This window comes from Scyliorhinus canicula, chromosome 10, assembly GCF_902713615.1.
Source record: "Scyliorhinus canicula chromosome 10, sScyCan1.1, whole genome shotgun sequence".
NCBI lineage: Eukaryota > Metazoa > Chordata > Chondrichthyes > Carcharhiniformes > Scyliorhinidae > Scyliorhinus > Scyliorhinus canicula.
In genome coordinates this window covers 160,185,529-160,212,004 of record NC_052155.1, presented here as the reverse complement: position 1 = coordinate 160,212,004, position 26,476 = coordinate 160,185,529, and the positions used below count along the sequence as shown (strand labels likewise).

At 44.9% G+C, this 26,476-nt stretch overlaps 2 protein-coding genes across 3 annotated transcripts in view; one reads left to right on the top strand and one right to left on the bottom strand.

Moving 5' to 3' along the window:
* LOC119972736 (mitochondrial folate transporter/carrier-like) overlaps positions 1-15,632 on the bottom strand; it is a 31,270-nt gene extending 15,638 nt beyond the window's left edge. Inside the window, exons 1-4 of one of the 2 annotated variants that reach the window (XM_038810040.1) lie at positions 15,352-15,632; positions 8,999-9,149; positions 4,710-4,795; positions 948-1,108 (exon numbers count right to left, since the gene is read on the bottom strand). In XM_038810040.1, the coding sequence (XP_038665968.1) occupies positions 948-1,108; positions 4,710-4,795; positions 8,999-9,149; positions 15,352-15,520 (567 nt within the window). In that variant the 5' untranslated portion in view covers positions 15,521-15,632. Of the gene's footprint in view, positions 1-947; positions 1,109-4,709; positions 4,796-8,998; positions 9,150-14,072; positions 14,095-15,351 lie in introns of those variants that run through there. The other variant, XM_038810041.1, reaches the window with a different exon arrangement.
* Positions 15,633-15,744: 112 nt separating this feature from the next.
* dcaf13 (ddb1 and cul4 associated factor 13) overlaps positions 15,745-26,476 on the top strand; it is a 76,547-nt gene continuing 65,815 nt past the window's right edge. Inside the window, exons 1-2 of the mRNA XM_038810039.1 lie at positions 15,745-15,954; positions 23,712-23,911. Coding sequence (XP_038665967.1) covers positions 15,885-15,954; positions 23,712-23,911 — 270 coding nt within the window. The 5' untranslated portion in view covers positions 15,745-15,884. The remainder of the gene's footprint in view (positions 15,955-23,711; positions 23,912-26,476) is intronic.

Sequence of the window (26,476 nt, the reverse complement as noted above, 5' to 3'; positions counted from 1 at the left end):
GCTAATTTGATCTTGCAAACAGCTGGCATGGACTTGTTAGCCAAATAGCCTTCTTCTGTGCTGTAATCACTCTATGATTCTATTCTTACTGAGCAGTGCAGTGTCGAAACCAGGGAGCGTCAGAATATTTAATTCAAGGTCAAATCATGTACAGAAAACAAAATAAAGAGAAACGGGATTAAGTGAGAGAGATAAATGCGGAAAGAAAGTCTATATATTAAAAAAAATAATTTCAAACAATAATGCAAATACAAAGTAAGACGACTCCACATTTAGAAAGTTAATTTTCTGTGTCAGAGAGGGTTGTTTGCAATTATGAAGACTTATCGTGACTTAAAAGGAAAAGTCTTAACCTTTTGGGGCAGCACTGTAGCACAACTGGATAGCAGTGGCTTCACAGCACCAGGGTCCCAGGTTCGATTCCCCGCTGGGTCACTGTCTGTGCGGAGTTTTCACATTCTCCCGTGTCTGCGTGGGTTTCTTCCGGGTGCTCCGGTTTCCTCCCACAATCCAAAGACATGCAGGTTAGGTGGATTAGCCATGATAAAATGCCCTTAGTGACCAAAAAGGTTAGGAGGGGTTATTCGGTTACGGGGATAGGGAAGTGAGGCCTTAAGTGAGTTGGTGCAGACTCGATGGGCCGAATGGCCTCCTTCTGCGCTGTATGTTCTATGTTTTTCTGTCGTATTTTGCAAGTAATGTAAATTAAAGCCCTTCCGTATATTTGGTTGCCGAGTCTCTTGTGAGATACTGATATCGTGCAACGTCAGGAGGAGCAGGGCAGCTGATAACTTCCTGTTTTCTGTATTTTGCTAAGCATATGCAGATGCTGAAAGTTGCTTTCCCATTTACTCCTTGATAATGGTGAATGCCAATTATTTTCAATGCAAAATCTGGGCCAAAGACTTTACAACATCAAGATCCAGTTATTGGTACTATTACCTCACCTTGTAGAGTCCACGAATACCTTCAACCTGATATATTTTCAAAAGGGCATGCAACATGCCTTTGTACTGTCTCTTTGATGGATTGACTCCTGCATCATACTGAAGCACTAACCGCGTCTTTGTCACCCAGATCGGATTTGTAATACAAAGTGTTACCACACCTAAAAAATAAAGGTACATTCATATGAATTTGATTAGTTCTTCAGAAGATGATGATTTCTTCAGCTATTGCGCTGTGAATAACATGAATTCTGTTACTCTATTCCTTCCTTTATCAAAATATCTGAAGTTCAGCAGTTAGCCCATGTTAGGTTGTATGGTTATCTACCTGTACAAAACAATCTTTCAATTTTTTAAATCCTTATTGCAGTTCTTAAAGTTTATTTCACAAAGGCATATATTTAATACTACGCATCTCATACCAGAAAACATTATTGGAAATACCACCAGTATACAGAAGACAACCAAAACTTTTCTCCTAGCAACATTTGTGCATTATACAAATACTCAAGGTTAACTATAGTTAAGATTGCAAAATCTGCCAATATTTCTAACTAATCCCTTCTCTGAGGAGTCATTATGTTACATATAGTCCCTGGTACTCAAATGTTAAATCCCTTTGTTTTAGTGGTATTTTCCTCTCTCTTAAACAATTCCAGAGTGTATTTTTGCAGTGGCTGAGCAGGAAAATAAAAAGCAAGAGGCTGTTTGGTCAATAAAAACACAGATAATGACCAAAGACAGAAAGGAGCTGAAGTATGTTCTCTCAACAGATCCACAAGGGCATTTTTACTGTATCATATATCAAAATACATTGACAAATTGAACAACTGTAAATTATTGACAGAACAGTTTAGCGAGAGAGTTCTACTTCTGGCAGTTGAATAAAATTAATGCAAAAGCATTGGTTGGTCTCAATCTGTTTCAATGTTATATCACTCTCATGAAAGATGTTTTTTTCCTTGATAAGATTGCCATTTTAATTGAGCCTGAACTGCAGTGGAGTGCAATCAGAATCGGTTATCACTCTGCTCCAACTTTCTTACCTGCAAGTTTTTTCATCTATCTTGCCAAGCTTTCTGCCACATGACAGGAGAGATCCAGGCAGTGGATTGTATCAGGTCTAGTGTTGAGGGCTGCTCAGTCCGATGCAAGGAGGCCACGCATCTTTTCTACAGCACCAGCTGCCGTAAACCAGTTAAGTTACAGATCCAGCCAAATTTAAAGGTCCTTGGAAGACCAGGGAGAAGTTAAAAGGAGAAATTAGTTGAAAATTATGTAAAACTACCCAACTCAAATTTATAGGGACTTCTGGTGGTGGCTGAGGGAGTAGTGAAATGAAAATTGCTTATTGTCACGAGTAGGCTTCAATGAAGTTACTGTGAAAAGCCCCTAGTCGCCACATTCCGGCGCCTGTCCGGGGAGACTGATACGGGAATCGAACCGTGCTGCTGGCCTGCTTGGTCTGCTTTAAAAGCCAGCGATTTAGCCTGGTGAGCTAAATCAGCCCCTATCGTACACCAAGTGGCTCTCACCTGGGTACTTTTAGTCATTTTCGCCCAGTTTTTGGGGGAAGATTGGGTTTGAACTTGAATAATCCGATGGGATAAGCTTCCTGCACAAGAGAAATGCCCAAAAGGGTCTAGGTCAAAGAAGCTGGCAAGTAAGGAGTCGAAGGATTCAGTAGCCTCTCGATGCTCTTCTGAGGAAATGGTGGACGCCGCTGTTGCGACACAGGTCAGCTCATTGACAATCGAGATGCTTACAAGCATTTTGGCAGCAGCATTTAAGAAACAGCGCAGGTTGTCTCCGAGGACCTCCACAATTCAATAGAAGTGGCACTAGCTCCCATTCAATAGGCGCTGGCGAAGATGGAAGAGATGGTAAAGACTCATGGTATGGCGTTACAGGGTGTGGAAGCGGTTCTCTCGAAGCTGAGGGGTTAGATTGTCTCTTGGAGGTGGAGATGGCAGTGTTTTCCAGAGATAACGAAGCACTGCGTTCCAAGGTAGATGATCTGGAAAATTGTTCCAGGAGACAGAAATGTGAATTGCGGGGGTGCAGGAGGGCCCAAATCCGACTGATTGCATTTCGAAGATGTTTGGGAAGATGGTGGAGGGTGGATAGACGGTCCCTCCTGAGCTGGTTCGAGTCCATCAGCCACTCTGGCAGAATGCCAGACAAGGTTCGGTGGGACAGGTCTTCCACTGGGGTTTGGATGGTAGGGCCCAGGGAGCTGCAGTTTTCATTGGGTTCTTTTTCCGGCTGCTAAGATCCTGGAAACATGCGATTATCAGTGGGTCTTTACCGTGCACCTCGGTAGTCCTAGTTAATGCATGTGCTCCAAATTGGGATGATACGGCCTTTAACAAGTTACTGGCTTCTATTCTGGGCTTGGATTCATACCCACTAATGTTGGGTTTTGGGGGGGGGGGGGGGGGGGGGGGGGGAGGAGAGAGAGAGAGAGAGAGAGAGAGAGAGTGAGAGAAGAGTCCTGATCTAGGCCTAGGTCTCTGATTCCATCAAGGGTGGTAAAGGCATTATTGGCTTTTATGGGGTGGCAGATTTTCATACGAGTGATAAAGGACTTTTCTTTTTCCCATGTCAATCAGGTTTACTCGTGGATTGACTTTTTTCTTTCCTGGGGTGAAGAGGGTGGGGCATTCGCCAATTGTTATCTAAGATCATGCCCCTCTGGTGTTAGAGCCAGGTCTTCTCTCAACGCCTGCTGTGGAGATTGGACACAGCATTGTTGGCAGATAGTCTTTTGTGAGCACATATCCTTCACCACTGGCTAAAGTGTTGGTAATGTAGTTGGAGCCCTGCCTTCCAGGGGTGATTTCGGAAGAACAGGCAGGATTCGTCATGGGTCATCAGCTGTCAGCCAATATGAATCGATTAGAAGACATCGTCCTTTCCCCTTCCCCAGCACCCGAACCAGAGGTGATTGTTCAATAGATGCTGAAAAGTGTTTGATAGGGTCGAGTGGGGTGCCTATCTGAGATTCTCTGGAGTTTGATTTTGGGCCAAAGTGGATTGGCCAAGTTGTATAGGGCGTCCACCAACAATGCCACTTCTGCCTCCAAAGAGGCAATCCGGTTACTGTGGTCTGTGCCCGCTTCCTCCACCTCCTGAATAGTCGAGCCCTGCGATTCCAGCCGCTGCTCCACCCTATCCAAAGTCTGACGAATAGGTGCCATCGCTTTGGACAGGTCCTCCAACATTGCCAATCTTTGCTTTTGTAATTGCCCTGCAAGGAATTCCATAAAACTCACCGTTGTGCATTTGGAGGGCATCGACAACACGGAATATTATGTCATTTTCTCTTCCACTCTACCTCGAGTACTTTCTGAGTCTGATTACATGTCTGTATTCAACTTCTGTCTCGTGTTGTATCCTGGAGACATCCCACACCGGACGAAACACCAACAAACTTCAATTATGCACCTTTTCTTCCCAAAACTGTGCCCGCTAACCGGGCAAAAAGGGCCAAAAACCTAGCGACCACTCACCTCAGCTGCCAGCTCTCTCTGTATTTGTTGTTTAGTGTGGTTATATTTTGTAATAGAATGAAAAATAATATATATGTGGGAGTGTCGACTAATCCTTGCACATTGCATGGAAGCATTAATATCAGAGAGGAAACTGACTAGCTTGAAAATGCAGTTACATTTTGATGCACTAATGTAATGTTGAAACATTAATATCGTAGCCATACTTTTATCAGCTAGCTTAATAAGTTTAATTTTTCCAACAACTTACCAGCTTCAGCAGCTGAGATAAGGTGCTGAGTAGCGCTAAGTTGTACTGCTCGACCATCCTGTTTGTAGGCCTTGATGGCATTATAACTGAAAATAATACATCAAGGTTCAGTCAAACAATCACCACAGAGTATATTACGACTTTGACAATGGTTCTGTATCATATTCCTGCATTCTTCCATATAAGCTTTGATTCTTGCTGTGAAAATTACTCTGCGTTTCCATTAATGCATCAAGAAGATTATTGAAGAAGTTCTTCAGCATTAGCTATTGTTAATAATTTTGCACATGCACAGGACTTAAAGCATTAAAATCTTAAGAACTTAATAGCAAAAGGAAAAGGTCCTGTGATGTCCTTCTGCCTAATTTGTTCAGTGTTTTCACACAATCCAGCCACAAAGGATCAGCCCACAGCACAATACATTTCACAGCACTTCTTGTACAAACAAAATGCAGGTCAGGCTGTGCTGGTTCACTGAAGTTATGGAGGTTTTGTGGCACAGTGGTAGCGTCCCTACCTCTGGACCAGAAACTCCAGGTTCAAGTCCAACAACAAGAGATGTTGGCCAGTGAAGGAACGTTCATAACACAGTTCAAAGGGATTCTTCCACCACTTCCCCACTATTCACAAAGGGAAAGAGTGCACGTGTGAAGATATGCTAAACAAAACCTGAAGCTGTATGGAAATTGTTTAACTCAGAACATTAGATTCAACATTGTGATCTGGACAATAATGTACTTGGGAAGAGAGTACCCGGTAAGGATCCTGACAGGCAGTCAGGCCATCCTGGGGAGAGGGTTTTGGGATGATCTGAAGGTAGGATAAAGTTAGTGGGCGGGATTCTCCGTTGTGTCAGCAGCACACTCACGCCCGGGGATTTTCCCGACAGCATGGGGCTGCCCACAATGGGAAATTCCATTGGACGGAGAATCCACCCCCCTCTGCTGCCCAGTATGTTTTCCCCCTGAATGCTGTTAGAATGGGATTATAATTCATTCTATTTTCAAGGGGTATACAAGGGAAATGTTATTACTTTGGGATTGAATGGAATTTATTTTGGTGGAAAGTGACTTAACACTTAATTAATGAAAATTAGGAAACAGATTGTCTGCAACCACTCGGAAAGTGTCAATCTGTTTGGCATACACGATAGACAGGAAGTGATTATAAAGATTCATATTTTTAAGTGAATAACCAACACATTCAGTGGTCACTTATTTTGTTTGGTTTTTATGACAGCAAAGGTCAAATTTATACAGTACCTTTCACTGCCACTCGACATCCCAAAGGACGTCGCAATCAATCAAGTATTTTTGAAACAGTCATTGTTGTAATGTAGGAAATGTGGCAGCTAACTTGTGCACAACAAGCTCCCACAATAACAATGTTATGACCAGATATCGGTTTCTTTTCTTTTTAAATATAAATTTAGATTACCCAATTCATTTTTCACAATTAAGGGGAAATTTATCGTGGCCAATCCGCCTACCCTGCACATCTTTGGGTTGTGGGGACGAAACCGACACAAACACAGGGAGAATGTGCCACCTCCACACGGACAGTGACCCAGAGCCGGGATCGAACCTGGGACCTCGGCGCCATTAGGCAGAAGTGCTAACCACTGCACCGCCGTGCTGCCCTCAGATATTTGTTTCTGTGATGTTGCTTAATACTGTCCAGGATAATATGGATCACATCAAGGTTCTTCTTCAAAATAGTGCCATCCAGATCTTTTACATTCATTGGAGGGGATAAATAAGGCCTCTGTTCAAAGTTGCATCCGAAAGATGACACCTCTCGAGTGATGACACTATCTTGATTATTTTGTGTTCAAGTCCTGCAGTGAGTAAGACTTGAACATGAAACTTTCTGTCTCAAATGTGCTACCCACTGAGCTGCAATGCAAGCAAATTGGCTGGATGTCTACCTTAGTTTGTATAGCTTGGACCCGGTCCCCATAGTGGGGGATATAATAGAACGGCTCACCAGTTTGGGGCTTTAACGGGATACAAATTGAATTTTGAGAAGAGCTTTTTGGTTTCTCCGCCAGAAAAGGGTGCGGATTTGGGAGTTGACGCTTCATATGGCGACCTCCCACTTGGGTATCTGGGGGTGCAAATGGATTGAGATTGTGCCCAGCTCCTTCAACTGAACTTCACAAGCTTGGTGGGTAGGGTCAAGGTGGACGTAGAGGTGAGATAGCCTTCCTGTGTCCTTGGTCATCCGGGTTCAATAGATAAAGATGAGTATTTTACCATGGCTTCTATTTTTATTCCAATGCCTGCCAGTGATTTTGCCAAAGGTTTTTTTTTCAGGGGGTAGAGTGGTTGATCACATTATTTATTTGCGTGGGAAAAGTAGCCAGAGTTCTGAAACCAATGCTTCAGAGGGGTCGGCAGCTGGGTGGGTTGGCTCTGCCGAATTTGATTTATTATTATTGGACGACAAACGCTGAGAAGGTGGTGGGATGGTACAGAGATCAAAAGGAAATTTGGGTGACGATGGAGGCGGGGTCATGGTTGCAGGCACTGGTGAAGGCGCCACTCCCTTTGTCCCCAGGGAAATACCCAGGCAATCCGATGGTGGGAACGACTCTAAAGATCTGAAGGCAATTTCGGCCACATTTTAAGTTAGGGGCAGTGTCGAGATGGCACCAAACTGTGCAAATCACCTGTTTGAACTGACTAGATTAAGTTCCAGAACCAGGAAGACAACGGGGTGGTCGGAATGAGGGCTTTGTTTCTGGGGGAGGCTTTTGTGATTTGAAGTTGGAGGAGTTGACTGAGACGTCTGGGATCCCAAAGCCAGGTATATGCAGGTGCAAAACTATGCGAGGAAGATCTTTCTGGCGTTCCTGCCCTCCTCGCTGTTAAGAAAGAGTGATGTCGAACATGGAGGGAGGGGTACCTCAAGGATTTATGGCAGGATTCTGAAGGTAGATATGGTACTGTTGGAGGGGTTAAGACTAAGTGAGAAAAGGAGTTGGGAATGGCACTGGAGGAGGGGGTATGGTGTGAAGTGTTGCGCAGGGTGAATACTATGACTTCATGTGTGAAATTAGAGTTGTTTCAATTAACGTGGTGCATAGGGTAGATTACAATTAGGACGAGGATCAGCCGGTCGTTTGAGAGAGTGGCGGACAAGTGTGAGCGGTATGGGAGGGGCCTGGTCAATCATGTTCACATGTTCTGGTCTTGCCCTGAATAGAACAGTACAGCACAGAACAGGCCCTCCGGCCCTCGATGTTGTGCCGAGCAATGATCACCCTACCTAAACCCACGTAACCCGTATACCCGTAACCCAACAATCCCCCCATTAACCTTACACTACGGGCAATTTAGCATGGCCAATCCACCTAACCCGCACATCTTTGGACTGTGGGAGGAAACCGGAGCACCCGGAGGAAACCCACGCACACACGGGGAGGACGTGCAGACTCCACACAGACAGTGACCCAGCCAGGAATCGAACCTGGGACCCTGGAGCTGTGAAGCATTGATGCTAACCACCATGCTACCGTGAGGCCCACGGTGAGACCCTGAGTGGGGAGGTTTTGGGGATCCCATGTTGACAAATTTGCAAATAGTTTTGGAGCCCAATACCCTAGGGGGAATATTTGGGGTGTCGGATCTGCTGGAGTTGCAGACGGGTGGATGTTCGCTGATTGCTCGCAGGCGGGTCCTATGGGTGGAGGTCAGCTTCTCCACCCTGTGCCTCAGTGTGGCTGGCTGACTTAATGGAATTCCTACACCTTGAAAGGTTAAGTTCACCTTGATGGGGATGACGGAGGGGTTCTATAAAAGATGCCACCCGTTAATTCTATACTTCAGAGTAGGTCATCGCCAGCTGCTTTGGGGGGGGGGGGGGGGGGGGGAGTTCTTTTTAATGTTATAAACTTAATTTAAAAATTGCAACAAAAAAAAATTGGTTGGATATCTGCATACATTTCAAAAAACTAAAGACAATTGTGTCTCAGATCTTCATGGCACAATTTCTAGGTCCCAGTTGCATCACAGTGGTACAGTGGTGAGTTGCAGATGCCAGCCAGGAATTTATTTAAGGAGTAGGAAAATTGCAGAATGAGCAGCCTCTTGCTTCCCAATTTGACATAAGTTATGTCCATTTTTGGAGTCTGGAAGAAAAATTAAGGGTTCCAAACTCTCTCTCGAAATGAAGGCAAGCACTTGTCAAAATTAGCAACTTTTAAAGCATTTCCTCAATTGTAACCCACACATGAAATGGTAATGTCCAAAGCAGGGAAATCCTGCAGTAATGGTTCCAGTACTCACAAGAAAAAGTATAATCCCCAAGATAAACCCGCACCCCAGACATTTGGGGTTACTCCTTGGTAAAGCCCTCGAATTCCGTCCTGTTTCCAGATGCTCCTGATACAATGTACAATGCCATTGTACTTTGGCCTCATCCGCAACCCATCGCTCACTACAAAAACAAAGCAAATTTTATGTTTGAGTAACTAAAATTTCTTGTTCATTTTGAGTTAGCCCTTTATCAAGTGACTGAACATTTCTAATGCAGAAACTGACAATCCCCTCTCCCCACATCCCCCCCTCTGCCAAACTGAAGGGCCAAACAGGGGAACGCACTTCTCCTGGAAAGGAAAAGCTGACGATCCTTGCGCCGATGGTGTTGGTTTTGCCATCCACATTAGAATGTTGGAGGCACTGCCAGAACTCCCAACTGTGTAAACGAAAGACTCATTACTTCACCCACAGCTCAACCGGAAACAATATTCCACTGTCATCTCCACTCGTGCCCGGACCTTTGACTCCAATAAGATGTTTAGGAAAAGTTCTGTGACGACTTGATGAAGTCCTCACTGCCGTCTCAAAAGATGATCATCTTTCCAGGGGGCTTTGATGCCAGGATTGGCCATAGCTCTGGAGAAAACCTACTGGGAAAAGCAGTGTGGGAAAAGCCACTGAAAATGACAACCTCTGCTGACAAAGTGCGTTCAGCATGTCCTTATTATAACAAATTCTTCCACCAGAAGGACAAATACAAAACCACATGGGAGGCATCAGAGAACAAAACACTGGCATCTTCTGGATTATGTCATTGTTTGAGTAAAAGATCTAAGTGACGTATGTATTAACGAGGGGGACTGACGGCTGCTGGGCAAATCATAGATCTGTTTGATCGGTGATGATCATACACCTAGCACCAAGTTATTATAAGGCCCAAGGATCCAAGAAGGAGATAATCAATGTCTCAGCCCTAGCACAGCACCAACTGAAGAGAGGAATTCCAAGTGCAGCTCACTTCCAACCTGGAAAATCACACCCAACTCAATTGCTGACTAGGGAGATCCAATTTACTGGATCAGACTATTAAGTTTGAGCATCATTGTGACCAACACTGGTTTGACTAAAACACTGGTTTGACTGAAAGCAGTCTGGAACAAAGCAAGCAGCCTTCATTGTCTGGTAGAACAATTCATGGTCAAGATAGCCGCATTCCAAGGATGGCAATGCCATCTGTCAATGTTGGAAAGAACATTTTGACCAACTCCTCAATTGTTGGGCAGCATGGTGGCGCAGTGAGTAGCACTGCTGCCTCAGGGCACCGAGGTCCCAGGTTCGATCCCGGCCCTGGGTCACTGTCCGTGGAGTTTGCACGTTCTCCCTGCGTTTGCGTGGGTTTCACCTCCACAACCCAAAGATGCGCAGGGTCGGTGGATTGGCCACGCCAAATTGTCCCTTAATTGGAAAAATTAACTGGATACGTTAAATTTTTTAAAAACTCCTCAATTGTGAGTCACAGTGGCAGCTGATACCTTCCAGGCTATCCCCCAGTAACTGGTGGTATAATCCAGTGGTGACCCACCACTGATGGGAGAGCTGCAACAAACGATCAAACAGATAGCATTTCAGCTGAGGTCTTCAAAGCTGGTGGACCTTTGCTCACATCAAGACCCATCCACTCCTGTTACAGATTTGGGAGGTCAAAGAACTTAAAGAATGCGACAACTGTTGTCTATCTTCAGGAAGGAAGATTAATCTTTTTTTTTTAAATTTAGAATACCCAATTAATATTTTCCAATTAAGGGGCAATTTAGCGTGGCCAACCTACCTAGCCTGCACATCTTTGTGTTGTGGAGGCGAAACCCACGCAAACATGGGGAGAATGTGCAAACTCCATACGGACAGTGACCCAGAGCCGGGATCGAACCTAGGACCTCGGCGCCGTGAGGCAACAGAGCTAACCCACTGCGCCAGCGTGCTGCCCCGGAAGATAAATCATGCTGTGGAAATGATTGAGGATTTTCCCTCTTGTTCATTTAAGGGAAAATCCTGCCAAGCAGAGGAATCTGGGTGTCTTTGTTCATGAATCGCAGAAAGTCGGTGTGCAGGTACAGTATGTAATTAAAAAGGCAAATGGAACATTAGCATTTAGTATAAAAGGACTGTAATATAAAAGTAGAGAAGTATTGTTCCAATTGTATAGGGTGTTGGTGAGACCACATCTGCGCTATTGTGTCCAGTTTTGGTCTCTTTATTTGAGGAAGGATGTGCCAGCATTGGAGGCATTTCAGAGGAGGTGCACCAGATTAATTCTGGGGATGAAAGGGTTGACGCACGAGGAGACATTAAACAGTTTGGGCATATACTCGCTGGAGTTTTTAGAAGGATGAGGGGGATCTGATCGAGGTGTATAAAATAATAAATGGGATTGATAAAGTAAATGTACACCATATGCTCCCCCTTGTAGGAAAATCTAGAACAAACTGTCATGGATCTAGGTTGAGGCGGTTGATTTAGAACTGAGATGAGGAGGCACTACTTTGCGCAGAGGGTAGTGAATTTGTGGAACTCAACTGCCCCATAGAGCTTTGGAATCGGAGTCATTAAATGAAATGAAATTTGCTTATTGTCACAAGTAGGCTTCAAATGAAGTTACTGTGAAAAGCCCCTAGTCGCCACATTCCGGCACCTGTTCGGGGAGGCTGGTACAGGAATTGAACTGTGCTGCTGGCCTGCCTTGGTCTGCTTTCAAAGCCAGCGATTTAGCCCTGTGCTAAACAGCCCCTAAATGGTTTTGAGAGAGATTTCGATTAAAAAACGGGTTGAAAGGGATATAGGGAACAGGTGGAGAGGCGGATTGGAGACCAGGAAGAGATCAGCCATGATCTGATTGAATGGCAGAGCTGGCTCGAAGGGCTGAATTGCCTACTTCCACTCTAATTCCTATGTTCCGCTAAGTAGTTGAGAGGACACCAGAAAGCCTTCCTTTGGAGGAGAAATGTCACTTGCCAATAAAAGGCCAACGGCTCTATTGAACAGCAGCACCACTTGCAAGGCAACCAATGAGAGAAACATTGTCCCCATACATAGAATTGACAGAATCTGTGAGGAACTACTCCTGCAAAAACAGGTTATTGCTCTCCCACATTTGCTGTTGATAGGCTCCTACTTAGAGAGAACAGCTTGTGATTGGAGGAGCAGAGAGAAAGTGAGTGGCGATGGGCAGCACAGGAGTCTGAGCACCAGAGTGGGAGCACCCCACTCCACCCGGCCTGCCATCGGTTTCACAAAAGTGCCCCAGCAGCACAGAAGGGGGTCATGAAGAACCACACCAGCAAAGGTAAAGCCACCAACAACCTACTGAAACACGAGCAGTAATCAAAACACGAGCAGTAATCAAAACACGAGCAGTAATCAGATATATCCAATTATAGTGGCTAGTTAGAGGATGTGGGGGCAGATGTGAGTTATGCCAGGTTTTTGGGTATCATCAGTAATCGGACCACCCCTCTGCCTGCGGGTTGGTGTAGTCTGCCAAGCTGTCAATCACTCTGCCAGAAGAAGCTCCGTTGCAGTCATGTGTCTCATGCTGCCACCACTCAAATTTATCTGAACATCTCAACCCTTTTTTTCCCTTCTCTCCCTCAAGCACTCTCGACCCGCCCACTTTCATCTTGCATACGTACATGAATGAATATCGGCAACATGTCTCTACTTCAGTTTAAAGTTGATAATGCCCTCGTAAGTCGAGCTTCTTTTGATGTCCCCACCCTGTCCATCTTTGCTTAGCTTTTATTCATTACACTTTCAAATTTAAGGCTCACACTTCTTAAACAAAAATATTTGTTAAAAGTTTTGCCAGTGTTATTATAAACTCTTAACAATTGTGGGTTGATCTACTTCAGGTCAATGCCAAAACAGAGTTGGATTACACTGGACTCTTCGTTTTTTTAAGCGTTGCCATGTTTGTGCAATTGCAGATGGGTAAAAAGTTTCATTCTGGAAATGAAGTGTGGGAGATTTATATATATGGATTAATAAAAAAATCTTAGGTAGATTCCAGGTAAAAAATTAAATGTTATATTTACAGTCTTTGGTATGTGTGCTCTCATTTACCTAAAGAAGTAAACCTTAAAAAAACAGAAGCTAGTGTTACTACATGATTGCATCACGTAATAAAGGAGTTAGTGAGGACAAAAAAGTGGCTTTCGAGAAAATATCAAGAACAACCCTCATGGAAAAGAAAACTGATTTTGACCCATGTACATTACAGGGGCTATTCACCTCAAAGTTCAACTGCACTTTGGCGTCAGCATTAAACACTGTCTAAATAGGAAACTCTTTAACCTCTAAAACTAACTTGACCATCATGGATATACACCAACCTTTTCCTTTATGCAGTCCAGAGATCATCATAAAACGCTTTTGCAGACCACAACTTGCGCAAGTCGTTATAACCATTTTTTACATAGCCTACTGCTATTAAAAACACAGTATTTCTAACAGTTTGTAGGGCACAAAATACATTTATTACACAAGGATGATTGGGAATCAAATTACATTAATATCATTTATGATACATAAAGTACAAATGTATTTTTATCCCCCCCCCCCCCCCCCCCCACCACGGACCAGCTACAGTACTCTCTGGGAACCACTGATGTACATGATCTATAATTTGCAGATCGCTGCAAATTTTCAAGCCACTTCAAACTTGGCCTTTCCTGGGGTGCTGCCAAAACAAAACTCACTTCGATGAGGTGAATCACCCCTGTAACGTACAGGGGTCAAAATCAGCTCCCCCCATACCAAAGATTGTAGGTATAAAATTAAATATTTAAATTGGAATATATAAAAGATTTTTTATGAATCTATTATACATAAATCTCCCATACTTCATTTTCAGTCAAATCCACCATCCATATGTGTTGAAGGATAGACTCTGGAGTATGTTGAACATTTCCCACACCTTGGCAGCTCTCTCAAAAGGCTCTCATTGATGAGGTCGAAGATTCCTTCTACAAACTACGGCAGTGTGTATTTGAGAACAAAGCCCGCCCCAATCACCAAAAATCCTAGTGAACAAAACAGTTATTGTTACCTCGGCCCTATCATGAAGTGAGATTTGGACTGCATGCCAGTGACATGTAAGACTGCTGGAGAAATTCCATGAGTAATGCTGCGGCGGGAGGAGGAGGAGGAAAGAGAAATCAAAAAGTGCTAACGTAAAGCCAGCCCCACAAGCATTCAGGCAAAACACATGCAAAGTCAACTTTGATGAACTGGACACAGTCTGGATGGCCAAAAACCATCTCACCCACCATGTACTGGTAGGGATAAAGAAAACGCTCCAAAGACATTCTGAAGAGCTCCTTGAAGCATTACAGCACTGAACTCAGTGACTGGGAGGAATTTGCTTCCAATCATTCAGAATGGCAACAACTTGCCCATCAAGCCACTTTGTGAGACCTCACAACTGAATGATGAGGAGCAGTAGCAGGATAGGACAGAAAAAGCACATCCTGCACACCAGATCCCACATATAGAACATACAGTGCAGAAGGAGACTATTCGGCCCATCGAGTCAGCACCGACCCACTTAAACCCTCACTTCCACCCATCCCTGTAACCCAATACCCCTCCTAACCTTTTTTGGTCACTAAGGGTAATTTATCATGGCCAAGCCACCTAACCTGCATGACTTTTGGAGGAAACCGGAGCACCCGGAGCAAACCCATGCAGACACGGGGAGAACTTGCAAACTCCGTATAGACAGTGGACCCAGCAGGGAATTGAACCTGGGACCCTGGTGCTGTGAAGCCACGGGTGCTAATCACTTGTGCTATCGTGCTGTCCCGGACATGGAGGGACATCTTGTCCCTCAATCCCGTATCCAAAGATATGTGGGTCAAGTATTGGCCTGTTCAGTCACATGAAGACCCATGGCAAATAAAAACCTCACGACCCTGGGTACAGATGGTCCTGGAAGGGACGTGGTCCTGGGAGGGAGGTGCAGCTGACAACCACACACTACCCAGCAGGAGAACCTGGTGCTGTAAGACTTCTTACTATATTCACCCCAGTCCAACGCCGGCATCTCCACATCATGGCGACCCAGCAGGAACACTGACACCATCACACACCCATGCTGTCCTTCACACCTCTACCCATGCCCATGCCTGGCCAGCCGGCCCTCAGCCACACCCCCCGCCCCCCAGCCTACCCGCCCTCCAGCCTCACACGTACCGCCGGCCTGCCTGCCCTCAGCCTCACACCTCCCCCCGGCCGGCCTACCCTCAGCCTCACACCTCCCCCTTCATTCTTTCCTGCCGCCCGCCTGGCCGAAGGGAGACGCTCGGAAAGTTGGGGGCCACGTTTACCTGCGAACCGGATCTTGACCAGATCGAGCGGGTGCAGCACCAGCGTGGACAGCACGCCGCCGCTGACGCCAGCCACCAGATTCTCATACTTGACCAGCTGGAAAAGCCTCAGCGCCGCCGCCGTCCAACTCAGCTCGGGCTCTGGGGCCTGCCCAGCTCCCGACGACATCCTCGCGGCGGCGGGGGCGTCGAACAGGGGGAGGGAGCATCAGGGGGGACGGGTACTGACCAACTGCCGCGCACGCGCCCGACTGCGACCACCTGATGGCCAGCTCCTCCCCTTCGTAGTAGTCCTCCCCAGCGTGATGATGTCCGCGTCTTCTTCCCAGCGTGATGATGTCAGCGTCACCCTCCGCCCCCTCGAACGTCAGCACGCAGGCGGCGGTCAGGTGACCTCCCCCTGCCCAGGACTCTCCTGTTCCATCTCCCCCCCCCCCCGGCCGAGGGCCCAACCTGAATTTAAAAGGGAGCGGGTGGCATTGAAACGCCGGTGGTGAATTCGATGTTGGTGGGGTTTCTTTTATGAACACACGATGAAAGTTAAAATCCTGTGCCGCAATCCGGACGACTACGTGAGGGAAACGAAAAACGATATCCAGCGAGGTGAGTGGCTGGCTGGGCGCGGGGACCGTGCGCCCCAACCCTGGGCCCAGCCTCACCCCTGCCTCGAACCATGTGCCTGCACGGAGTCTGGGAGGCTCGACAGAAGGCATTGGGGAGGTTTATTGTCACAATACGCGGCTGGTCGAGTGGGTGACTGTAATGGTCTCAGTGTTTTCAACCTTATTCCAGGGCTCACATGCTGAAAATGGCAACAGGATGTCATTACACTGGAGAGTGGGGGCAGAGGCGATTTCTCCTTCAACTTGGGCAGTCCCTCAGAGTCGAGGACGATTTGGTATCCACAGGAAAGACCATAAGACATAGAAGCAGAATTAGACCACTCAGCCCATCGCGTCTGCTCCACCATTCAATCATGGAGGATATTTTCTCATCCCTATGCTCCTGCTTTCTGGAGGAATCCGGTGACCCACAGTCTCTGTCACAGGTGGGCACACGGTGCCGGAGGAGCAGTTGGATGGGGTGCCCATGGCAGCCATGTGCTCCTTTCGCTGTCAAGGAACTGGAGGTTTTTGGCTTCTTCCCAGATGCTTTTCCCCTGCCTGGGGCAGCCTTGGGCCAGGGATTCCCAGGTGTCGGTGATGTTGCATTTGTTTAAGGAGGTTGCTTTTCAAATACAAAGTTTCCGTGGATGTTGCCAGGACTGGAAATTTCAGCTTTGAAGAAAGATTGGATAGGCTAGGGTTATTTTCCTTGAAACAGAGGAGGTGGAGGGGAGAATTGATTGAGGCGTAGAAGGGCCTGGATAGAGTGGATAGGAAGGACCTATTTCCCTTAGTAGAGAAGCCAGTGACTGGGGGGTGGGTGGGTGGGTGGGTGGGTGGGGGGGGGGGGGGCATAGATTTAAAGTGCTGGGTAGAATGGTTGAAGATGCGTACATGTTTTTTCACAGAGAGGTAGTGGTCTGGAACTCACTGCGTGAAAGAGTAGTTGATGCAGAAACCCTCAACTCATTTATGTACTAGATATGCATTTGGTATCCTGCACCTCCAGGGTGATGGACCCAAGTGTTGGAAAATGGGTGGAGTTGCTTGCTTTTTAGCGAGCACAAACATGATGACCTTCTGTGCTGTAATCCTTCTACCAATTCTTAATTGGGCTAAATCGCTGGTTTTTAAAGCAGACCAAGGTAGGCCAGCAGCACTGTTCAATTCCCGTACCAGCCTCCCCGGACAGGCGCCGGAATGTGGCGACTAGGGGCTTTTCACAGTAATTTCATTGAAGCCTACTCGTGACAATAAGCGATTTTCATCTTTTTTCTGAAGGGGAATGTATCGGGATGTGGGGAGAGATTAGGGGGTGGCAGTATATGAATTGCTCCCGGGAGTGTCAAAATGGACATGATGGGCCAAATAGCCGCCTGCTGTGCTGTAGCGACCTCAATCCAAACATTCATAAGATTGTGCCGCTATTTAAAGGAAGCATTGGTTGTGGTAAAGTTACAAGAATCTTATTATCAGAATCAATGATGAAGTATTTGTGAAAGCATGAGCTGATCAGAGAATCAGCATAGATTTGTGAAGGTTGGGTCATGTGGAATTCATCTAGTTGAATTTGCTGTGGCCATCTAACATGGTCCATAAATGACTGACTTTCAAAAGGTGTTGGAAGCCCTGTTACCTAGCTTGGTGGGGAAGTGCATGCTTCCATTTTTTTTTTGTTTCATTGTAAACAGAGAACTACCTGCATTGTTTTTTCTTTTCTACACCATTACCTCTGGAGTCCCCCAAGGGTCTAGTCTTTACATGCTGCCCTAGGAGACATAATCTAAAAACACAGCATTATTTTTCACCTGACAGTTTATGACATCAAGCTCTGTCTCACCTCCGCACCTCTCAACAATGTCACTGATGCTAAAGTATCAAACTGATTGTCCAACTCCAGGGAGGTGGTGACACAGTGGTATTGTCGTTTGACTAGTTATCCAGACACCCAGGTAATGCTCTGGGGATCTGGGTTAGAATCCAACCATGGTTGATGGTGGAATATCTGGAATTAAAATTCTGACTATGTCCTTCTGATGATGTCCATGAAACCATTGTCATAAAAGCCCCCACCTGGTTCACTATTTCGGGGAATCCTTGTAACGTGGGACGCACAGCAATATGATAGAGGTCAGGACTGACCTTGCAAAGGTGACAGGCAGTGCAGTGGTATACAGTGAGGTCTCATGGCACCAGTTTAAACATGTGTAAGGAAACCTGATGATTATCACATACTGTTTTCACCCTCAGCTGATGAACCAGTACTCATCCATGTTAAACACCACTTGAGAGTGGTAAGGGTGCAGAATATATCCTGGGTGGGGGGCTTCACCAAGAGTGGCTCGGTAGTACTACCACAGGCCGGGTCCTAAAGGACATAGCTGTTAGCCTGGGACTGCAGCAGATGTCGAGGGAACCGACGAGGGAAAAACATGCTAGATATCATCCTCCCCAACCTGCCTGCTGCAGACGCACCTGTCCATGACTATCGACAGGAGTGACTGCTGCACAGTCCTTTTGGAGATGATGTCCCATCTTCACATTGAGGATGTCCTCTATCATGTTGTGTGGCACTACCACAATGCAAAATGGAATACACTTCAAACAGCTCTAGCAGCTCAAAACTGGGCATCCACGAGGCACTGTGGGCCAGCAAAATTGTATTTAACCACAAATGTATAACCTCATGGCCCAGCATATCCCCATTCTACCACCGCGCCTGGGGATCAATTAAGCAATATAGAGTGCAGGAGAGCATGCCAGGAGCAACACCAGGCATACTTAAAAATGAAATGTCAATCCGGTGAAGCTACAAAACAGGACTACTTGTGTGCCAAGCTAAGCGATCCCACAACCAACGGATCAGCTCTAAGCTCTGCAGTCCTGGCGCATCCAGCTGTGAATGGTGGTGGACGATTAAATAACTCGCTGGAAGAGGTGGCTCCACAAATATCCCCACCCTCGATGATGAAAAGCCCAGCACATCATTGCCGAAGGTGAGATTGATGCATTTGCAACATGGAGAAGCCTAGCACATCATTGCAGAAGATGAGATTGATGCATTCACAACAATGTTGAGCCAGAAGTGCCGAGTGAATTCCTCTGGGTAGTGTCCTAGGCCAGTGTTTTCAAACTTTTTTGCCAACCTTCGCGACCCACGCCGGCCGACATTCGCAACCCACCATTTTCTCTTACCTTTTAAAGTACGAAGTGAGCCTGGATCCTCACGATCTCACTCCAATCGGGTTCACAGGAGGAGAGGGCTATGCGCATATCAGGTGCACGATTCAGCCGGTTCCTTTGTGCTGTCTTCATCTTTGTGAGAACGAAAAACCCAACCTCGCACATGGTGAAGGGTGAAAGCAACAAAATGCTTGTTTTACTCCACTCCGGATACTCTTTGGGGACGCTACTCCAGAATACTGATAGCCTCATTGACTTGTGCTGTGTTTTTGTGCTGTCACAGCTGAGGCACAGAAGTTTAGTTTCTTCATTTGGAGTTAACTGTAAGTTAGCAACTGATTCTGGTGTCTCAAACTCAAAAGGTATTTTTCACCCACCTCTTTTCTCTCTCAAAATCTTAAACTTCTCCTCTGGAAAGTAGAAAGTAGTGACCAAAACTGTTAATCAGTGCTGCCAGATGTGACTGAATAAGGCTTGCCAGTCCATTTACAGTTTAGCTACTAATGCTGTTTTCTTTGATGTGTTGTAGCAGTGTGGGAAACATGTAGTAATTTTGGCTTTTCAGTCGCAATTGCCAAACTTTCAATGACTTTTGGAAAGCTTCGATCTCTTCAGTTCCAAAAGCAATCATTATCCTTTCCTTGCAACTTGAGGTTCTGTTTATTTAGAATTGAAAAGATGCCTGGGTAAGACATAGTTGGCATCTAAACTTCATCAGCAAACATCAGCCAGAGAGGACAATTTCTCAGAGAAAACATGAATTTGATACCTCAGTTCGTAAACTGAGTAGCACCTGACCCCTTGACAGCCAACGTACGTCTGTGTGGAACAATAAATGTCTGTCCTCATCCCCCATTTCTAACAGAGTCTCAAAGATTGGTATTGAGTGCACTGCGTTTAATGAAATTCACAACTTTCACAATTCCTTTCAACACCACTTTATCGATCGGATGGAATTCCTTTCAATGCCAGTGCCTCATGGTGAATAAAACAATGATTCCAAACAATGTCCTGACCAGCTGCCTCCTTAATCCTTATAATTCCACTGTTTTTCCCAGTCATGTTGGCTGCTCCATCGCCTGTGATTCCTCTGCAACAAAACCAGTCAAGCCCGCACTTCCAACCACAAAACTATTCAATGCTTCAAAAAATCTCTGCACCAGTCGTGTGGGTTGGTAAAGTCAGGTAGCACAGCAAATCCTCAACAAATTCATTGTGACGAACATACCAAATGTAAACTAGCAAGGTTGCACAATCTGAAACGTCTGTACTTTCATCCAGTTATATTGAGAACTGTTGTGCTGATTTTAAACGAGAAATACACTTGGCTTCTAAATACTCGGCAATATCGCAAATTCGGTGAGCCACTGTTATCACTAAGTGGGATGCATTCACTTTTTCAACGAACCTCTCATTTAGGATTGTACAAACTATATCTAATGTTGCAGGGAGAATTAATCTCTCTGCTACAGTGTGGTGCATTTCTCTTTAGCTACACGGTAAGCTACCATTTTAAGAGGCTAATTGTCCTTTGTCGTTCAATGTAACATCTCTGCTGAGGACTTCATCTGATGATTTAAGCTCTCATTGCATTGTTTGAAAAAAGTCAAGAGGTTTGTCCTCTAACTCGCCATGCTTAGTCTTCAAATGCCTTTTGAAGTTTTTATTTGCCTGTACTTCCCTGCATATAATGCACATGGGCTTTGCATCCTGATTTTCATTGGCACAATTAATAAATCCATACCTAAAAAAATCATCTTTATACTACTTTGTGCCAGATTTTAGCTTCTTCTTAATGGGCTGTTCACCAGAGGCCCTGGAGCTCATGCCAACACTGTTTTATCCTGTTGTGGAGTTTCCTGAACAGCTCACACCATCATTGCTTTGTCCTCCTGAGCCAATATCTCCAGCAGGTTTAGTTGCGAGATCCTGGTCTGTTTGTGTCTCTGGCCCTCTTTTTTTCCCCCTTTATTACAAAACGATCCATTTTAAATTTTACAGTCCTATTGCTCGTTTGCTGCTAACAACATTGAGGAATCACAATCGTGCCCAGAGCACGTGACGTCAGCGTTCGGGGCGCGTGGCCTGTTCTCTGCCGTCGCTTCAGGCAGGAAGACTGAATTCAATTTACACAAAAAAAATCTTCTGCGTCAGCGAACTAACGTCAGGAGGAGGCGGTGTTTCTCTCTGGGCTCCGAGCATCCGCACTGGTGAGCGGGCATGCATGCACAGCGTGTCTACATTCTGAAAGCTGGTCGCAGCCTGCATTTTTTAAAAGCCGGCTTGGCTGTTGCGCATGAATTCCCGCAATCAGGACCGCCGCGATGGATGGCTCCATGACCCTCCTAACGCCTGCCTGCAGGTCGGGCCCCCACTTTGAAAATGAATATCCTAGGCCTAATGATCTTCAGCTGCTTCATCAATTACCTTCCTTCCAACATAAGGTCAGATGTGGGATGTTTGTTGATGATTCCACCATTCATGTTTCCTCAGACTGAGTAGTCCACGTGCAAGTGCAGCAACACCTGGATCATATTCTGGCCTTATACGCCACATACATGCCAGGCACACACATGCCAGGCAATGACTATCTCCAGGAAGAGAAAATCAAACCATCATCAGTTGACATTCAATGGCATTACCGTCAGTGAATCCCCCACTATCAACATCCTCGGGGTTACTATTGACCACTGGACTAGCCATTTAAATACTGTAGATACATGAGCAGGCCAGAGGCTAGGAATCCTGTGGCGAGTAACTTACCTCCTGACCCATGGAATCCCGACCAGTGCAGAAGGTTCGGCCCATTGAGTCTGCACCGACCTTTTCTAATAGAGCACTTCACCCAAGCCCACTTCCCTGCCCTATCCCAATAACCCAGTAACCTAGCCTGCACAGCCCTGGACACTAGGGGGCAATTTAGCACGGCCAATTCACCTAACCTACATGTCTTTGGACTGTGGGAGGAAACCTAGAGCGCCTGGAGGAAACCCATGTCGACACTGGGAGACTGTGCAAATTCCACCACAGTCACCTGAGGCTGGAATTGAACCCGGTACCGTGAAGCAGCTGTGCTAACCACTGTGCCAACTCTTTCTCCTCCATCTCCACCCAAAGCCTGTCCACCGTCTACAAGGCACAAGTCAGGAGTGTGATGGAATATTCCCCACTTGCCTGGATGAGTGCAGCTCCAAAAACATTCAAGAAGCTTGGCACCATCCAGGACAAATCCAATGTGGTTTCCCTCTGCCCACAAGCAACCTTCCTGTTGCTTGCCATGTTAACTCGGCATCTTGCTGTCGTGCCAAATGTCTGTCCATGGCCTGCCGCAGTGCTCTATTGAAGCCCAGCGCAAACTGGAGGAGCAGCATCTCCTCTTCCAGTTTGGAAAATTTACAGCTCTCTGGACTCTGCGCTGAGTTCAACAAATTTTAGACTGTGACCTTTCTCCTCCATCTTAATCCCATTTTTAAATATACCTAGATTCATAGACATTTACTGTACAGAAGAAGGCCATTCAGCTCATTATGTCCATGCCGACCAGCAAGATCTAACTACACAAATCCAATTTTTCAGGCATTGGCCCATAGCCCTGGAGGTTATGGCAGCACATGTGAATATCTAAATACTTCTTACATATTGCGATCAACCACCCTTTCGGGCAGTGTGTTCCAGACTTCTGTCATACTCTGGATGAAAAAGTTTCTCCTCCACTCCCCTTTTAGTCTTCTACCTCTTATCTCAAGTCAGTGCGCCCTGATTATTGGCCCCTCTATGAAGGAAAAGGTTCCTTCCTATCCATGCCTCATAATCCTATATCATGTCCTCTATCATGTCCCCTCTCAACCTTCACTGCTCCACGAAAAACAGCCCCAGCCTATCCAATTTCTCCTCATGGCTCAAACCCTCTATCCCAGGCAGCATTCTGGTGAATCTCCTGTACCCTCTCCAGTGCAATAGCATCCTTCCTATAATGTTATGACCAGAACTGCACACGGCACTCCAGTTCTGGCACATACATTTTTTGTCTCCGTGCAAAAACCGAGCCATCTTTCCCTCTTTTAGTTCTGGCAAAGAGTCAAATTAACTCAATGTAACTTGGTTTTCTGTCCCTAAAGATGCTGGAAAATTAGTTTTTCTAGCATTTTCTGCCTTTTATTTTCACAAATACATTGAAGAAATTGTGGTAGGTGAGAGTATTGTGCATCCCTTAATGTAGTCAGGAATTGGAAATGGCAGACTTTCTAAATACCTGTAGTTATTATGTATCAGTCTTCACAGTGAAGAATGAAGATTTGAAGTTCCAGAAATGAAAAGAAAACTGAAAATAAATCAGAGAGAGGAACTTGCTAGATTCATTTCAAAAATAAATTAGTATTATAATCCACATGGAGACTGTGGATTAGTTTCACGCCATATTGATTGCTGGTGAGAAAACAGGAGAGGAGGTGGCATGACATTGGAAAAATACAGGAATGCGGTTTGGGCTTATCACTATTACAGGGTATGTTTACTTACTGCAAAATAATTGGCCTTGTCCTAATTTATTAAATCTCTGATTTCTACATTCAGTTCCAAGGAATTATGATCCTGCACTGCATCCATTTGAGGTACCTCGGGAGTACACCAGAGCACTGAATGCAACCAAACTGGAACGGATTTTTGCTAAACCGTTTGTAGCATCGCTTGATGGTCACAGGGACGGTGTGCACTGTATGGCAAAACATTTTAAGAGTTTATCCACAATAATCTCTGGGGCTTGCAATGGCGAGGTGAGTATTACATGTAGCTTTGTGTTGTGTAATCTAGTGTAAAAGGTGGTTCTACGTCTGGTAAAATGAAGTCCAGCTTGGGTTGGTGACAGCGTAGAGCCTGAATTGATTGAGAGTATGGATAAATGGATTTGTCATGGCCAGTAATGTGATGAGATAAATATCTCAAGTGAGATTGACTGGTAATTATGGATAGCCTAACAAGTGAAAATATTTATCAAAAATGACACAGCTATGAGGAAGGAGCAGTAAAGTCTGGCTAATTGGATAACTCCTTTGCAGGCACAATGCATCAAAAGAGCTCCTTCAGTGTTTTATGAATCAATCAATGTGCAGTGTATATATATATCTGCTGCAGGAATAGCTAAATTCTGAGAGCTTGAAGCCCAGACGTGTCCTATTCGTGATACTTTAATGCCACAAATCTCTTATGATGTAGATTAGATCCTGGGAGAGCAACACCAAAAATGGGTCTCCACTACTATTAGATACATATATTTTTACCTGAGTCCATTAAAGAGAAGCATCACCTGTTAAACATAGCAAGCCTTGCCTGGCCACTGCCAGGCTTTAGTTTAGTCTTCCTAATTTTTTCTGGATTTTAATTAATTTGCTCTCAAATATCTGATTTTTTAAAAAAGTAGTTGCTTCTTTAATTTTCTCTCCTGGTTAACCACATTGTTTCAAAGTACAACTGTCATACAATCCTACCAAAAAATACCGTCTGCATCCTTACCATATACCTTGCTCAGTGGCTCTCCTCTCCAAATTTGGCTCCATCTCAACTGTAGACCAACCTTGTTCATGTTTCTTGATTGCCTGTACCTGTCACTTTACAAAACTGTTTTGGCTTGATGTAATAGTATATGTAATTTGTGAGACATCCATTCGGCCAGCGATGGTGAGTACAAGATAAAGGACCACATTACAGCAAAGTAGAAGCGATAAGACGAGGAGTGAGCAATAGATGCGTTTTTTCTCCAGATGTTGGATACCCATTGAAGATAGTGATATAACTTGCTGCTTTAACAGAATTCATTTGTGATACTTAGTGCCACAATAAAAAAATTAGATTGGATAAAATTATGCTCTGATTTAGATCCTCACTTTTAGCCTTTTTCTTAAATGTACATGTTCTCAGTAGAACAGAACAAAGATAGCATGTCGACAGTAATAAGATTTCATAGGCATATGCGTAGGCTGGACAACAGGAGGTAAACAATAACTGACAAAATATCATTGTGTTTTCTCCTTCTGCCTACTCGCTATCCACTGTTCTGTGAAGCTTTCTGTTGCACCCGTTTGCACAAAATGAATGTCATAAAATGGAAACAAAAGCAAAGTGCTGGAAAACTCCGGTCTGGCAGCATCTGCAAAGGGCAAAATTATTACATTTAATGTCCAATATGACTCCTTCAAAACAGAACTAAAAGAAAGAGATCATATTCCCTGACTTCATTTGTCCAATTGTTTACATCCTGAAACCAGTTCCTATTATCATACTGATGGCGCTTTACTCCCATCTCCTGCTGTTGGACCATCTCGTACTGTTGGCCCTACTTTGTGTTTTGCTTGTTATGGCATTCTATTATGCATGCACGGCCTCTGCCCCTCTGTTTACTGCATTGAAATCAGTTTTTCCACTCCCTCCCCATCCTCCTGCAGACTCATCATCTCCCTTTTCCACTCAACCTTAGAGCTTGGAGAGCTTTGCTAATCTGTTACTGTCAGACCACAAAAACACGATTCATTATTATTTTTCAAATTAAACACCAATCCTGTTGAGGCGATAAAGCTTTCAAAACAGAAAAGATATTTTGTTGAGATTTAGAAAATATCACCATTTTAATTTCAGCTCTGGTGTTTTTGTATCTATGACATCCCAGTACATACTTCTGCTTTCATATCCAATATTATCCACCTTTCTATTACTAATAATACTTCCTGAAGTATTCTTCCATACTGTTAAAATAATCCCTCATCTACTACCTACTGCTGCTGTGACTATCTTTGACCCTGAAGTATTACAGCAAGGAAATTTGTAATTTATTTAAAAGCTCTATGGAATCTAATTGCTTCTCAATGTTTCAAATCAACTTTTTAAGAGCTTGCATCAATTGCGAAGGGATCAATTGTAATTTTTTGAATACAAAGCGAATATCTTGAATAACTGGATAAATGGGTAATATTATAATCCACATGGAGACTGTGGATTAGTCTCTTGTAACTCGTGGATTGCCACAGGGGTCAGTGCTGGGACCATAACTTTTTACGATCTATATTAATGACATGGTTGAAGGGACAGGTTGCTTTGCAGCCAGAGTTGCTGATGATACAAAGCTAGGTAGAAATATAATAAGTTGTGAGGAGGACACAAGGAATATAGATAAATTGGGCAGACAAAAATCTGGCAGATGGAGTATAATGTGGGAAAATGAGTTTGTCCACTTTGGCAGGAAGGATAGAAAAGCAGCAAATTAAAATGGAGAAAGATTGCAGAATGCAGCAGTACAGAGGGTTCTGGGCCTCTTTATATACCTGAAACAAAAAGTTTGTATGTAGATG